Source organism: Oncorhynchus nerka, linkage group LG13 (assembly GCF_034236695.1).
Source record: "Oncorhynchus nerka isolate Pitt River linkage group LG13, Oner_Uvic_2.0, whole genome shotgun sequence".
Classification (NCBI taxonomy): domain Eukaryota; kingdom Metazoa; phylum Chordata; class Actinopteri; order Salmoniformes; family Salmonidae; genus Oncorhynchus; species Oncorhynchus nerka.
In genome coordinates this window covers 71,547,011-71,564,207 of record NC_088408.1, presented here as the reverse complement: position 1 = coordinate 71,564,207, position 17,197 = coordinate 71,547,011, and the positions used below count along the sequence as shown (strand labels likewise).

At 40.6% G+C, this 17,197-nt stretch overlaps 1 protein-coding gene across 1 annotated transcript; it reads left to right on the top strand.

Moving 5' to 3' along the window:
* Positions 1-153: 153 nt before the first annotated feature.
* On the top strand, positions 154-4,584 carry LOC115140047 (DNA replication complex GINS protein SLD5-like). The gene is made up of 8 exons (XM_029678086.2): positions 154-472; positions 632-718; positions 814-927; positions 1,030-1,127; positions 1,261-1,349; positions 1,544-1,634; positions 3,519-3,623; positions 3,943-4,584. The coding sequence occupies exons 1-7, from the start codon at positions 365-367 to the stop codon at positions 3,613-3,615; spliced, it is 684 nt and encodes a 227-aa protein (XP_029533946.1). The 5' UTR covers positions 154-364; the 3' UTR covers positions 3,616-3,623; positions 3,943-4,584.
* Positions 4,585-17,197: the final 12,613 nt, after the last annotated feature.

The following is a 17,197-nucleotide window of genomic DNA, read 5'->3' as shown; positions in this document are numbered from 1 at the left end:
ATTTCATAAATGTCCCTAGCACAGGGCAATGCCAGAGCTGAAATAAACATAGTTTTGCAAATAATACTTGTATTGTATTTACTGTAGGCGTAAACCAAACACTGCGCGTTTGTTGCGCACGTTTGAATGTCTCCGACGCCTTCACGCGTTGTATTCCGTTGGCGCGAACTTTAACCGGAAGTTTGTGGTTTTGTTTGTTGTTTCTGTGTTGTGCTGTCGAAATCGAGCTTTACAGTATTGTTATTTGTAGTTGTAATGTAGAATGTTAACATTCTGCGTAGCGTAGTTCAGCAGAGTACCAACGTTTTCTGGTCTGCCGTTGAATAATTATTGTAGAATTAAGCAAGTCGGCTGAAGAGCACTCATGTCGGATGCGATGTCTGATGATCATGATGCCAGTGACATGAGCGGAGGAGATGACCGCCAAGAAGATGTGATGACTCCATCGGAACTGATAAGGAAACTGGAAGAGGTAGATAACTAACTAGCTAGCTAGCAATGTTCACTATACTGTAGCCAGACACACATGTTTTGCAATGCACAGATCCTGTCAATACAAAAAAAGACCTTGTCACTGCTGCTACTCTATCATAAAGTGCGTGTGTATGTGTGTGCGCTCCTCTGTCCCCAGGCTTGGCTGAATGAGAAGTTCTCTCCTGAGCTTCTGGAGAACAAGTCAGAGAGGGTGGAGTGTGTGATGGAGCAGCTGACTCACATGGTAAATGGCGGTGGGGTGCAGCAGCTGTGTCTCTGTGAGCATGAAGGTTCCAGTAATAATAACAGGACTACTACCTTGTGTGATTCTGTTGACAGGAGGCCAATCTGCAGCGGGTTAGGAAGGGTGATATGAAAGCCAGTGTCCACCGCATGGAGATTGACAGGATTCGCTATGTCCTCAGCAGCTACCTCCGCTCTCGCCTCCAAAAGGTAACAACATCCCAGCATGGTGTTTGATGATGTTCTTATGAGAGGGACTATAAATCAACGCTCGGACTGACACCGTTCTCTGGTCCTTTGTTACCTATGTAGATTGAGAAGTTTTTCCCTCATATCCTGGAGAAAGAGAAGTCTCGAGCGGAGGGAGATGCTTCGTTCCTGTCTCCAGAGGAGTTTGCCTTTGCCAAAGAGTGAGTGTTTTGTTGACGTTGACGTTTGTGGTTATAATGACTGTAGCTGGACGAAAGTCTGTGCGTTGTTTGAATGTCTTATTTACTTCCATTATTACTATCGTATGTGCTGTGTTCCATCTCTTCCATTCAGATATTTGGCCAACACAGAGACCTATCTGAAGGCTGTAGCTCTGAAACACATGCCCCCAAATCTACAGACAGTGGATATGCTAAAAGCAGGTGAGGCCTGGCAAGGTATTATTTACTATAAACAATATTCTGATTGGCTGCTTGTAAAAAATATCAGTGGCATAATGTTTAATGTGCATGGATGGAAGCATTGTATTCACATGCCACATGATTAACTCCCATGTGTAATGGTGTGTACCCAGTGCCACATGATTAACTCCCATGTGTAATGGGAGTCCAGACAGTGCCAGAGCCCTGTCTGGACTCCTTTGTGTTCCTGCGTGTGAGGGCGAGACAGGAAAACATCTTGGTGGAACCTGAGACAGACGACCAGAGGTACACTATCACATATGAGCATTGGACTGATTGATGGGTGCTACAGCTTCACGAGAGCAGCTCCATTTTTACTTGGAAAGGCTTACTACTATCTCATTTTGATGACAAAGTATCAAGATTCAAGAATAAAGTCATGATTTGGATGTTATTTATGCAGCATATGTGGCAGAATGTCTGTATACAGTGCCTTGCAAAAGTATTCATCCCCCTTGGCATTTTTCCTATTTTGTTGCATTACAACCTGTAATTTAAATAGATTTTTATTTGGATTTCATTTACTGGACATACACAAAGTAGTCAATTGGTGAAGTGAAATGAAAAAAAATACTTGTTTCAGAAAAGAAAAATATTTTTAAATTAATAAAATAAAATAAACAACTGAAGTGGTGCATGCATATGTATTCACTCCCTTTGCTATGTAACTCCTAAATAAGATCTGGTGCAACCAATTACCTTCAGAACTCACATAATTAGTTAGATTGCACACAGGTGGAATTTATTTAAGTGTCACATGATCTGTCACATGATCTCAGTATATATATATATATATACACCTGTTCTGAATGGCCCCAGAGTCTGCAACACCACTAAGCAAGGGGCACCACCAAGGAAGCGGCACCATGAAGACCACGGAGCTCTCCACACAGGTCATAGACAAGGTTGTGGAGAAGTACAGATCAGTGTTGGGTTATAAAAACAATCTGAAACTTTGAACATCCCACGGAGCACCATTTAAATCAAATATTATTATTTTTTAAGTATATGGTACCACAACAAACCTACCAAGAGAGGGCCGTCCCACCAAAACTCAAAGACCAGGCAAGGAGGGCATTAATCAGTGTCAACAAAGAGACCAAAGATAACCCTGAAGGAGCTGCAAAGCTCCACAGCAGAGATTGGAGTATCTGTCCATAGGACCACTTTAAGCCGTACACTCCGCAGAGCTGGGATTTATGAAAGAGTGGCCAGAAAAACAGCCATTGGTTAAAGAAAAAAAATAAGCCAACACGTTTGGTGTTCGCCAAAAGGCATGTGGGAGACTCCCTAAACATATGGCCATCAAGGAAAATGCTATGTCTGGTGCAAACCCAACACCTCTCATCACCCCAAGAACACCATCCACACGGTGAAGCATGGTGGTGGGGATGTTTTTCATCGGCAGGGTCTGGGAAACTGGTCAGAATTGAAGGAATGATGGATGGTGCTAAATACAGGGAAATTCTTGAGGGAAACCTGTTTCAGTCTTCCAGAGATTTGAGTTTGGGACGGAGGTTCACCTTCTAGCAGGACAATGATCCTAAGCATACTGCTAATGCAACATGCGAGTGATTTAAGGGGGAACGTTTAAATGTCTTGGAATAGCCTAGTCAAAGCCCAGACCTCAATTCAATTGAGAATCTGTGGTATGACTTAAAGATTGCTGTACACCAGTGGAACCCATCTAACTTGAAGGAGCTGGAGCAGTTTTGCCTTGAAGAATGGGCAAAAATCCTAGTAGCTAGCTTATAAAGACATACCCCAAGACACTTGCAGCTGTAATTGCTACAAAAGGTGTCTCTACAAAGTATTGACTTTCTGCACGCTCAAGTTTTCTGTTTGTTTTCTTGTTTGTTTCACAATAACAAATACTTCAAAGTGGTAGGCATGTTGTGTAAATCAAATTATACAACCCCTCCAAAAATCTATTTTAATTCCAGGTTGTAAGGCAATAAATAGGAAAAATGCAAAGGGGGGTGAATACTTTCGCAAGCAACTGTATATGTGTTTTCTATTTACTGTTACTATCTGCAAGAATATACCAGCGTACTCCACAGACATTATTTTGTTATTTATTTATATTCCTGGTCTTTTACTATTTGACATTTTTTGTCCATTTTCTTTCAGAGAGTATGTTGTGGATCTTGACGAGGGTTCTCAGCATCTGATGCGGTATCGCACTATAGCACCTCTGGTTTCAAGTGGAGCAGTACAGCTAATTTAACTGTCAAGGTACTCAACTAATAGGCCACACTGATTTCCCTCATATCTAATCTATGACACACACACACATCCATACTGTGTTTTTAAAATATGTTGGAATGTGCATGATTCCAATCCAAATCTTACGTAATAGACTGCTTTGTACTGTCATCATTTTCATTTTTAGCCTTTGCTTTTTGCCCTGAACATGGTCTCTTGGCAGCATTACCAACACAACAATGAGGCAATTTGCCTCTGAACTGCAACACAACAGGCAGTATATTATGTTAGCACGTTTGCAGATCTGTCTCTGTATTAACATAGGCACACTCTATTTGGTCTGTTTTAGGTCCCTCTGTCCTTTGTTCAGTTCCACTTGTGATGGCTGATGACCAGAGGAACACTGACTCCCTTCATTGAACATTGCCTATATTGATTGAAGTACATTGAGGAGGGCTATATGGGCGTTATTTGTGGACTACCAACTCTTCAGGAGCCGGGCATGAACTGGAATGTCTTTTAAATATGTTACTGATTTACGTACCTGTTGACACTCATATCTCTCACATGAAGCCTGCTTTGAGTTGTAATGGTGATCATTGGATATATAGGAGGCTATAAGTGAGAGAGACTTGAGGATGACAGGAATACAATCATGTTATCTACATGTACATTATAAGGTTGAGTGGCACAAACAAATATAGGGAGTGTGTTTGTTGCTTGTACAATAAATGTGATTTGAATGGTGTAGAGAATGTCTCAGTGGTCATGTACAGTGTACACATATAATTGCCATTTGCAATTATATGTGAGAATACTCTTGCTTTCCAACCACGGTGCAAGCATGCCATTGCCATACATGAATTTGTATTTAGCGTGCTGTTGCTGCCTTGGTCTTATGATGTGGTCTATTTCAAATCTGGGTGTGTGAATTGCTTAGACCAATAGAAATAAAGATGTAGATTTATGTTTATAGACAGACTGATATTAATACTATGACTCCATGGTATGATGTCAAGTCCCCTGTTTTGGGTACCTTTGTGTTTCTGGTGCCGGTTCCGATCGCTTAAATCACAATGTGGACACAAAATGGCTTGCATTGAGCGGCAGCCCTGATTCTCACGCATAGGAGTGTCTCTTCTGCCTTTGTGAAGCATGATAAGAAATCTGACACCACTTGAAGCTGGGATATCCCTCCTACCATTTAATTTGGTCTTCCGACTGTCAACTCCTGCCTGAACCCTAAGTCACAGCCACTAACAATGCATATTCCTGGAATCCTTACATCGTAACGCAGCAGGAGAGTGGATTCGTCTCTGTAGCACATTCAGAAGTCGATTTATAGCCAGCAATCTAAAGTAATTCATAGATTTCTGTTTGTCATAGATGGACAAGATTAATATGAGATGAAAGGTGAGTTCCTAACGAGTTCTGGAAGACAAGCTAGAGCTCTGAGATGTTCACAATGATGGGGTCAGACGTTTAGATCGAGAGAGACCTTTAGAAAATATGTACACTTTCTCTAACACTAAATATAAAAAAATGTATTTTACAGTTATACTATAGTTAGAAAAAGTACATGTCATTTCAAGTCTTGTGCATACAGTTTTGTGGAATAGGAAATGTATCATATTTGTACTGTGTATTTGAGCTTGTGCCCTCAACTGACTACACCTAACTATTTTTACCAGGAAGGTGAGATTTGAACCTTTCTTGGAGTATGCAGTGTTATTGTTTATGGCCCTCATGATAAATCATTACTTTTGGGAATTACGTAGAATACATTGTCAGTTACATTTAATAGGACCTTGTCTCACGTTGCCCCCTAGTAAATAATGGTTGATCAGCCATAAGCTGTGCACCAACGGTCCACAAAGACACAAGCTGTTTGTAGGTGAGAAGAACACGCCTGCATCATTACATGCATTAATCTTACACACTTCCAATAACACCCAGAATCCCTCTTTCTATGCATCAGTAAAAACATCTCAGTTGTGTGATCATTTATGAAAGGTCATGCACATACAAACTATGTACTGTACAGTACCTTCAGGAAGTATTCATACCTCTTCACTTATTCCACATTTTGTTGTGTTACAGCCTGAATTCAAAATGGTTTAACAATACCCCATAATGACAATGTGAAAACATGTTTTTTGAAAATGTTAGCACATTTTTTGAAAATTAAATGCAGAAATGTCTCATTTACACAAGTATTCACACCCCTGAGTCAATACTTTATAGAAGCACCTTGGCAGGAATTACAGCTGTGAGTCTTTCTGGGTAAGTCTATAAGAGCTTGCCACACCTGGATTGGGCAACATTTGCCCATTATTCTCTGTCAAATTGGTTGTTGATCATTGCTAGACAACCATTTTTAGGTCTCCATAGATTTTCAAATACATTTACACTGAGTGTCCAAAACATTTTGTGACACAGACTGACCAGGTGAATCCAGGTTAAAGCAATGATCCCTTATTTATGTCACCTGTTAAATCCACTTTAATCAGGGGAGGAGACAAGTTGAGACACTTGAGACATGGATTGTGTATGTGTGCCATTCAGATGGTGAATGTATAAGATGAAATATTTAAGTACCTTTGAATGGGGTATGGTAGTAGGTGCTAGGCACACCGGTTTGAGTGTGTCAAGAACTGCAACACTGCTGGGTTTTTCACACTATCAAGAGTGGTCCACCACCCAGAGAACATCCAGCATACCTGACCCAACTGTAGAAAGCATTTTAGTCAGCAAGGCCAGCATCCCTGTGGAACGCTTTCGACACCTTGTAGGGTCCATGCCTCAACGAATTGAGGCTGTTCTGAGGGAAAAAGGGCGTGCAACTCAATATTAGGAAGGCGTTCTTAATGGTTTGTACACTCAGTGTAAGTCAAAACTGTAACTCATTCACTCAGGAACATTCACTGTCTTCTTGGTAAGCAACTTCAGTGTAGATTTGGCCCTGTCTTTTTAGGTTTTTGTGCTGCTGAAATAAAGGTGGATTCATCTCCCAGTGTCTGGTAGAAAGCAGACAGAACTAGACCTCTAGCATTTTGCCTGTGCATAGCGCCATTCTGGTTTTTTTAAACCTAAAAATAATGTCCTTAATGATTACAAGCATATCCATAACATGATGCAGCCACCAGTATACTTGAAAATATGGACAGTGCTACTCAGTAATGTTTCATTTTGGATTTGCCCCAAACAGAACACTTTGTGGTCTGGACAAAACGCTACTTGCTTTGCCGCATTCTTTTGCAGTATTACTTTAGTACCTTGTTGCAAACAGGATGCATGTTTTGGAATATTTTTATTCTGTATACAAGCTTCCTTCTTTTCACTCTATCAATTGGGTTAGTATTGTGGAGCAACTACAATGTTGTTGATCCATCCTCAGTTTTCTCTTTTCACAGCAATCAAACTGTTTTAAGATGACTATGGGCCTCATGGTGAAATCCCTGAGAAGTTTCCTTCCATTCCAGCAACTGAGTTAGGAAGGATGCCGTATCTTTGTAGTGACTAGGTGTATTGATACACCATCCAAAGTGTAATTAATAACTTCACCATGTTCAAAGGGATATTCAGTGTATGCTTTATTTTGTATTTTTACCAATCTACCAATAGGGGCTCTTCTAAGTGAGGGCATTGGAAAATCTCCCTGCTCTTTCTGATTCAGTCTGTGTTTGAAATTCATTGCTCGACTAAGGGACCATACAGATTATTGTGTGTGTGAGGGGTACAGAGATGAGGTAGTCATAAAAAGAATAATGTTAACCACTAGTCTACATGGAACTTATGTGACTTGATAAGTAATATTTTACTCCTGAACTTTCACTGAACAAAAATATAAATGCAACATGTAAGGTGTTGAAATAAAAGATCCCAGAAATGTTCCATACGCACAAAAAGCTAATTCTCTAAAATGTTGTGCAAAAATTTGTTTACATCCTTGTTAGTGAGCATTTCTCCTTTGGCAAGATAATCCATCCACCTGACAGGTATGGCATAGCAAGAAGTTGACTAAACAGCATGATCATTACACAGGTGCACCTTGTGCTGGGTACAATGAAATTCCACTCTAAAATGTGCAGTTTTGTCACAAAACACAATGCAACAGATGTCTAAAAATTTGAGGGAGTGTACAATTGGCATGCGGACTGCAGGAATGTGCCATTCATCTGCAGCCATCACCTCATGCCTCAGCATGATAATGCACGGCCCCATGTCTCAAGGATCTGTACACAATTCCTGAAAGCTGAAAATGTCCTAGTTCTTCCATGGCCTGCATACTCATCAGACATATCACCAATTGAGCATGTTTGGGATGCTCTGGATCAACGTGTACGACAGCGTGTTCCAGTTCCCGCCAATATCCAGCAACTTCGCACAGTCATTGAAGAGGAGTGAAACAACATTCCACAGGCCACAATCAACAGCCTGATCAACTCTATGCAAAGGAGATGTGTCGCGCTGCATGAGGCAAAAGGTGGTCACACCAGATACTGACTGATTTTCTGATCCACGCCCATACCTATTTTTTTAAGGTATCTGTGACCAACAGATGCATATCTGTATTCCCAGTCATATCAAATCCATAGATCAAGGCCTAATTATTTTTTTTAAATGGACTGAGTTCCTAATATGAACTTAAACTCAGTAAAATCTTTGAAATTGTTGCATGTTGCATTTATTTTTTTATTGAGATTATTTATGCTTGTCATAACAAAGGGGTTGAATATTTATTGACTCAATTTAAGCTTTTCATTTTTAATTCATTTGTTGAACTGTCCAAAAACATAATTTCACTTTGAGATTATGGGGTATTGTTGTGTGTAGGCCAGTGACCAAAAGCTAAATTTAATCCATTTTAAATTCAGGCTGTAGCACAACAAAATATGGAAAAATTCAAGGGGTGTGAATACTTTCTAAAAGGCACTGTAGTTTCACCCACTATATTTGGACAAATATTGAATCATACATTGCCATTAATGCTGATATTGCAGGGCTTAAATGCTTGTGATTAAATATGAACTGAAGGTGATGCAAGTTAGAATGGGTCATGTTTAATATCTCAGTTTTTAGTAGTCATGGTTTTTCCGGTTATTAGGCTACATCTGGTTGACTCAATATCATCAGCTCAGGGTTCTTTATGGCTCATTGGAAAGATAATCAACCAAGGGTTGTAATTGCATCAGCGTCACAGTATGGGGAACTGCAGCTCATCCTCTTTTAAATAACTAGGTCATTGAGTAATACTGTGTGCGTGAGATAGTTTTGTTGGGGAAATGGTATGTCCCTAAGCAAAACCTTCTGAAGAGATAGACATAGTGTTTTTTTTATAGGAAGGTAGTGTTGCATCATTTTGTTTTTTCTGAAGCATTTCAAAAGTAATATATTTTCATTACATCACCAGTTGAACTATTAAACTTTAATACTATGAGCCAGGGATCATCAAATAGATTCAGCCGCGGTCCGTTTTTTCATGACAGGATGGTCGGGGAACCGGAAAACCTAATTACAAATCATTTGTAGACTGCAAATTGACTGCAAGAAGCCAAATCAGATATGTTTGACTAAAACAGAATAATTTCTAACCTTGCTTACATTTGCATACAATCACGCCTCTCTGTTATGCATGGGAATACTTGGTAACAGATTTCTTAAGTTAAAATCACTTAGAACTAATTTCCTGTGGGTTTTACAGTCTTATGTCCAACAATACAAATTCCACAAAAAAAAGAAATCATTTTTTTAATTTGATTTTTTCCCCAGAAGACTTGGGGGGCCAAATAAAACCACTCGCAGGCCAAATTCAGTTGGGGAACCCTGCTATAAGTCATACCAGGGTGGCGTGGCTGGAATGATGTCCTTCAAAGACTGAATTATTTGATGATAATAATGATAGGTTGGCTTCTTCTTGGCTTACTAATTTTAACAGCTGAAAGAGAAGGGCTCACACTGCCATGCCAGTGAGCTCATGGTCTTTGAGACAGAGTTTAGCTATGTGCTGCAGTACATGCCACAACACATTATTAGGCTACATCTGGTTGACTCAATATCATCAGCTCAGGGTTCTTTACGGCTCATTGAAAAGATAATCAACCAAGGGTAGTAATTGCATCAGCGTCACAGTATGGAGAACTGCAGCTCATCCTCTTCTAAATAACTAGGTTATTGAGTAGTACTGTGTACGTGAGATGGTTTTGTTGGGGAAATTATATGTTCTGGGGTTTACAGAGAAAATCATCACTTGTTTTTTCTGAAGCATTTCAAAAGTGATATATTTTCATTACATCACCAGTTAAAACCACCAGCGGGCCAAATTCAGTTGGGGAACCCTGCTATAAGCCATACCAGGGTGGCGTGGCTGAAATTATGTCCTTAAAAGACTGAATAATTTGATCATAATAATGATAGGTTGACTTCTTTTTTGACTTACCAAGTTTAACAGCTGAAATGAAGGGCTCACACACATTGCCAAATCAGTGAGCTCATGGTCTTCCAGACAGATTTTAGCTACCTGGTGTAGTATATGCCACAACATCTCATCTGGAAACCTGACCTGTGCAGTTGCATATACAGTGGGGCAAAAAGTATTTAGTCAGCCACCAATTGTGCAAGTTCTCCCACTTAAAAAGATGAGAGAGGCCTGTAATTTTCATCACAGGCACACTTCAACTATGACAGACAAAATGAAAAGAAAAAAGTCCAGAAAATCACATTGTAGGATTTTTAATGAATTTATTTGCAAATTATGGTGGAAAATAAGTATTTGGTCAATGACAAAAGTCTATCTCAATACTTTGTTATATACCCTTTGTTGGCAATGACAGAGGTCAAACGTTTTCTGTAAGTCTTCACAAGGTTTTCACACACTGTTGCTGGTATTTTGGCCCATTCCTCCATGCAGATCTCCTCTAGAGCAGTGATGTTTTGCGGCTGTTGCTGGGCAACACGACTTTCAACTCCCTCCAAAGATTTTCTATGGGGTTGAGATCTGGAGACTGGCTAGGCCACTCCAGGACCTTGAAATGCTTCTTACGAAGCCACTCCTTCGTTGCCCGGGCGGTGTGTTTGGGATCATTGTCATGCTGAAAGACCCAGCCACGTTTCATCTTCAATGCCCTTGCTGATGGAAGGAGGTTTTCACTCAAAATCTCACGATACATGGCCCCATTCATTCTTTCCTTTACACGGATCAGTCGTCCTGGTCCCTTTGCAGAAAAACAGCCCCAAAGCATGATGTTTCCACCCCCATGCTTCACAGTAGGTATGGTGTCCTTTGGATGCAACTCAGCATTCTTTGTCCTCCAAACACGACGAGTTGAGTTTTTACCAAAAAGTTATATTTTGGTTTCATCTGACCATATGACATTCTCCCAATCTTCTTCTGGATCATCCAAATGCTCTCTAGCAAACTTCAGATGGGCCTGGACATGTACTGGCTTAAGCAGGGGGACACATCTGGCACTGCAGGATTTGAGTCCCTGGCGGCGTAGTGTGTTACTGATGGTAGGCTTTGTTACTTTGGTCCCAGCTCTCTGCAGGTCATTCACTAGGTCCCCCCTTGTGGTTCTGGGATTTTTGCTCACCGTTCTTGTGATCATGTTGACCCCACGGGGTGAGATCTTGCGTGGAGCCCCAGATCGAGGGAGATTATCAGTGGTCTTGTATGTCTTCATTTTCCTAATAATTGCTCCCACAGTTGATTTCTTCAAACCAAGCTGCTTACCTATTGCAGATTTAGTCTTCCCAGCCTGGTGCAGGTCTACAATTTTGTTTCTGGTGTCCTTTGACAGCTCTTTGGTCTTGGCCATAGTGGAGTTTGGAGTGTGACTGTTTGAGGTTGTGGACAGGTGTCTTTCATACTGATAACAAGTTCAAACAGGTGCCATTAATACAGGTAACGAGTGGCCTCTTAAAGAAGAAGTTACAGGTCTGTGAGAGCCAGAAATCTTGCTTGTTCGTAGGTGATCAAATACTTATTTTCCACCATAATTTGCAAATAAATTCATTAAAAATCCTACAATGTGATTTTCTGGATTTCTTTTTCTCATTTTTGTCCGTCATAGTTGAAGTGTACCTATGATGAAAATTACAGGCCTCTCTCATCTTTTTAAGTGGGAGAACTTGCACAATTGGTGGCTGACTAAATACTTTTTTGCCCCACTGTAGATATTCCATTGAAAATCAGCTGTTTCCAGCTACAATAGTAATTTACAACATATTTTCTTAGCTTTATTTAACTAGGCAAGTCAGTTAAGAACAAATTCTTATCTTCAATGATGGTCTAGGAACAGTGGGTTACCTGCCTTGTTCATGGGCAGAACGACAGATTTTCTACCTTGTCAGTTCGGGGATTCGATTTTGCAACCTTTGGGTCACTAGTCCAACGCTCTAACCACTAGGCTATGCTGCTGTCTACCCTGTAGTTCTGATCAATTTTATGTTATTTTGACGAACAAAAAAAATAATTTTCTTTCAAAAACAAGGACATTTCTAAATAACCCCAAACATTTGAACGGTAGTGTACATGTTACCTCAATTACCTCGACTAACTGGTGACTCTGTACCGGTACCCTCTGTATATAGCCTCGCTACTGTTATTTTACTGCTGCTCTTTAATTATTTGTTACTTTAATTTTTTATGTTTTACTTATAAATGTTTTACTTAACACTTGTTTTTCTTAAAACTGCATTGTTGGTTAAGGGCTTGTAAGTAAGCATTTCACTGTAATGCCTACACCTGTTGTATTCGGCACATGTGACAAATAAAATTGGATTTGATTTGATATGGTGTGTGGTCTTCCCACTACAATTTGGGAAACCATGCAGTTTATTAGGCTGTGGATGAAATAAATGAGGATGAACTTCACAGGGTGGTGATAGTGCACAGTGGTCTTGATACTCCTTTCCAATAAATATCAAAGGTCTTATTCTGGTGACATGGATGCTTGACTGCATTTGACAAATAAAAATATTCTCACTCTTATCGATAATAATTTCATGTACACTAGCCTACTCGCACGGTATCTGCAAACTGTTGGCTAGAACGCAAAATGCCAAGTCCAGAGTAGTCATATTTGTTATTTAACGCAACAGGTTTTGGGACAAACTATCGTTAGAATTGATGCGATGGAAACACATTGAACTTTAGATTTTTAGTCGGTACATAAAAACTTAAGAGAAAAAGTACATTTTGTGTGCACTATGTTGTCACACACTGATTTTTATCCACGATATGTCCATTTGGTGAAAACACACCACTGGTGGGAAAACTTTCATATTTTATTTATGATTCTAGAATATTCATGTGAAAATCTGTCACTAATTGGAAACCAAGCTGCTGTTCTGTAAATTAGTCATAAAACTCATCACTATTGGCTAAGAATGATAAGGAAGTTAATTTCATTGGTCAGGAGAGTCAAGAACATTGGATACATGAGATGTCATGATGATTAAGGAGGTATATAGTGGCAGGCACTACTGAAACTAGGTTCACAGTGCAGGACCAGGAAGGAGTGAAGTGAGAGATTGGATTTTTTTGAATAAACCTTAAATTACAGCGTTTTTAGATTGACTGTTGCAATTACTGTTTTTAACTCACCATATATAGGTCCAAGGCTGCTTCATGAAACGTCTGATGTTTTTTCTAATTAAAAGTCTTAAAAAATATATTTTTTGCAAATTCTAAAATCTGAATGTCTATGACTAATTGCTGTATTTTATAGTGTCATTCTAACTGACATCTATACCTTTATGATCTTCTTACTACAGAATATATCCCAAAACAACAGAAGATGGCCTGTACAACAGAATAATTATTATATTATCTTCATGTTAATGATTTATCATGAATCTGTAGAAGATTGTTCTTTTGTATTGCCTTTCATCTTTATCCTTCATAGGGTATTAATTATGAATGTTTGGTGATCAGTCCATGCCTTAGTCTGTGGGACCTCTGGATATTGCTGTAAGGCTGTGGGACCTCTGGACATGGCTGTAAGGCTGTGGGACCTCTGGATATTGCTGTAAGGCTGTGGGACCTCTGGACATTGCCGTAAGGCTGTGGGACCTCTGGACATTGTCGTAAGGCTGTGGGACCTCTGGACATTGTCGTAAGGCTGTGGGACCTCTGGACATTGCTGCAAGGCTGTGGGACCTCTGGATATTGCTGTAAGGCTGTGGGACCTCTGGACATTGTCGTAAGGCTGTGGGACCTCTGGACATTGCTGTAAGGCTGTGGGACCTCTGGATATTGCTGTAAGGCTGTGGGACCTCTGGATATTGCTGTAAGGCTGTGGGACCTCTGGACATTGCCGTAAGGCTGTGGGACCTCTGGACATTGCCGTAAGGCTGTGGGACCTCTGGACATTGTCGTAAGGCTGTGGGACCTCTGGACATTGCTGTAAGGCTGTGGGACCTCTGGACATTGCTGTAAGGCTGTGGGACCTCTGGATATTGCTGTAAGGCTGTGGGACCTCTGGATATTGCTGTAAGGCTGTGGGACCTCTGGACATTGCCGTAAGGCTGTGGGACCTCTGGACATTGCCGTAAGGCTGTGGGACCTCTGGACATTGTCGTAAGGCTGTGGGACCTCTGAACATTGCCGTAAGGCTGTGCTGGAGCCAGTGTCCACCCCTGTGTCAGCTCTTTTGTGCATCCTCTCTGAACCACCTGAGACCCTGCATCAGAGCCCCTGTGCCAGAGCAACTCTCCCAGAGCAGCCTAAGCCCTACACACACAGGAGACTGGTGAGGATGAAGTCAAGGCTAAGACTCAAAAGGGTTGTCCCTAACAGCAGTCAATGTCTTCTCTGAGATGGAGCACTGGATGTACCCACAGCCATCACGCCCAGAAAGGGACCAGGAAACGACAGAGGGTGGTTCGAACTGCACCGTCAGGAATTTCAGTGAAGAGAGCAGGCTGCATATGGGCTTCCCACAGCCCTCTGCAGACTTCCTGTGTTTCCGTGCCAGGCTGAAGGAGTTCATGGTTCTCCTGGAGAACTGCAGTGTGATTGCACTGGCCCTACACGGAACAGTCCGTATGAAGAACCTGAGCTTTCAGAGTGCTGTGTGCATCCCAATCACCTTTGACTCTTGGCACAGCCACCAAGAAGTGCCCTGTGATTTCCTGAAGGAAAGCTATGGTGTACCTGACACAGACATTTGAATTTGACATCACCCTGCCCAAGCTCCTAGATGAAAATATAGAATGATGTGTGTCTTATCTACCTGATAGGTACAGAACCCCATTCTGGGAAAATAACAATGGACAGAATTACAGCATCTTTGTCTCTGACAAGTCTAAGGCACACTGGGGCATAATCTGGACAACAGAAAGACTGCACTAGATTACTCTGAACCTCACAGTAATATTTCTGTTTAGACCCCAAGGTGAACTTTAATATGCTAAAATGTGAAAAAGACCTGGCTACTGCACTACATCTTATCAGCTTATTAAATAAACTATTTATGTTTGAATTATGTGGATTTTCATATTTTTCACAGCGTGTGCTGCTTGTTTTCTGGAATAAAAGTAATTTGAATAGAATAGTATTGGAGATGGCTCTGTGCTTATTCCGTTTTAAACAATCATTGAAAACTTTTATATTTGCAATATTTCCAACATGGCTGGAGGGAAAGCCTGATATTTTCTAGTCTTCTATACTTCTGTCAGTGTGCAATGCAATTCAATCCCCCCTTCCCCAAAACACTTGTGAATATTGGACTATATATAAATTGTGCGTTCCTGTATTATACTTAAGCTCAAATGTTTATTCTATTCTACTGAGCCATGTACTTTATGTTTGTATTCTTATATTTTATTATTTCTTATTGTTGCATTGTCGACAAGGAACCAGCAAGTAAGCATTTAGTTGGACCATGTGTACATACTACTAATAAAACTTTAAACTTGGAACAATTTGATCCCTCTCAGGAGAGTGAGATAATCTTATCCCAGTATTGTACTCTCTAATGCCCACATGACCAAAGCCTGGTATCATACGCTATAGGGATCAGGTATTGTTCCTGTGGTATTATCCTTCCATAGATCTAGACAGCCAGAGACACAATATCGTTACTTATCGACTAAAAGACAAAAGGAATGATGGCATAGGCAAGCTGTGACTGGACATGCTGCCCACTCAGAATGGATCCCTGTGTACATGATGACCAGTGTTCTAAAGTACTTAAGTAAAAAATACTTTAAAGAAATACTTAAGTCATTTTTTGAGGTAACGGTACTTTACTTAAATTTTTATATTTTTGACAACTTTCACTTTTATTTCAGTACAATCCTAAAGAAAATTATATAATTTTTACTCCATACATTCTCCCTGGCATCCAAAGTACTCGTTACATTTTGAATGCTTAGCAGGACAGAAAATGGTCCAATTTGCACACTTATCAAGTGAATATCCCAGGTCATCCCTACTGCCTCTGATCTGGCGGACTCACTAAACACAAATGCTTTGTTTTTAAATTATGTCTGAGTGTTGGTGTGACCCTGGCTATCCGTAAAAAATAAAGAAAATTGTGCCGTCTGGTTTGCTTAATATAAGGAATTTTTAATTATTCTTACTATTACTTTTGATACTTAAGTATATTTTAACAACTACATTTACTTTTGGTACTTAAGTACAGTACAGTGGGGCAAAAAAGTATTTAGTCAGCCACCAATTGTGCAAATCACATTGTAGGATTTTTAATGAATTTATTTGCAAATTATGGTGAAAAATAAGTATTTGGTCAATAACAAAAGTTTATCTCAATACTTTGTTATATACCCTTTGTTGGCAATGACAGAGGTCAAACGTTTTCTGTCTTCACAAGGTTTTCACACACTGTTGCTGGTATTTTGGCCCATTCCTCCATGCAGATCTCCTCTAGAGCAGTGATGTTTTGGGGCTGTTGCTGGGCAACAACTCCCTCCAAAGATTTTCTATGGGGTTGAGATCTGGAGACTGGCTAGACCACTCCAGGACCTTGAAATGCTTCTTACGAAGCCACTCCTTCGTTGCCCGGGCGGTGTGTTTGGGATCATTGTCATGCTGAAAGACCCAGCCACGTTTCATCTTCAATGCCCTTGCTGATGGAAGGAGGTTTTCACTCAAAATCTCACGATACATGGCCCCATTCATTCTTTCCTTTACACGGATCAGTCGTCCTGGTCCCTTTGCAGAAAAACAGCCCCAAAGCATGTTGTTTCCACACCCATGCTTCACAGTAGGTATGGTGTTCCTTTGGATGCAACTCAGCATTCTTTGTCCTCCAAACACGACGAGTTGAGTTTTTACCAAAAAGTTATATTTTGGTTTCATCTGACCATATGACATTCTCCCAATCTTCTTCTGGATCATCCAAATGCTCTCTAGCAAACTTCAGACGGGCCTGGATATGTGCTGGCTTAAGCAGGGGGACACGTCTGGCACTGCAGGATTTGAATCCCTGGCGGCGTAGTGTGTTACTGATGGTAGGCTTTGTTACTTTGGTCCCAGCTCTCTGCAGGTCATTCACTAGGTCCCCCCGTGTGGTTCTGGGTTTTTTGCTCCCCGTTTTTGTGATCATTTTGACCTCACGGGGTGAGATCTTGCATGG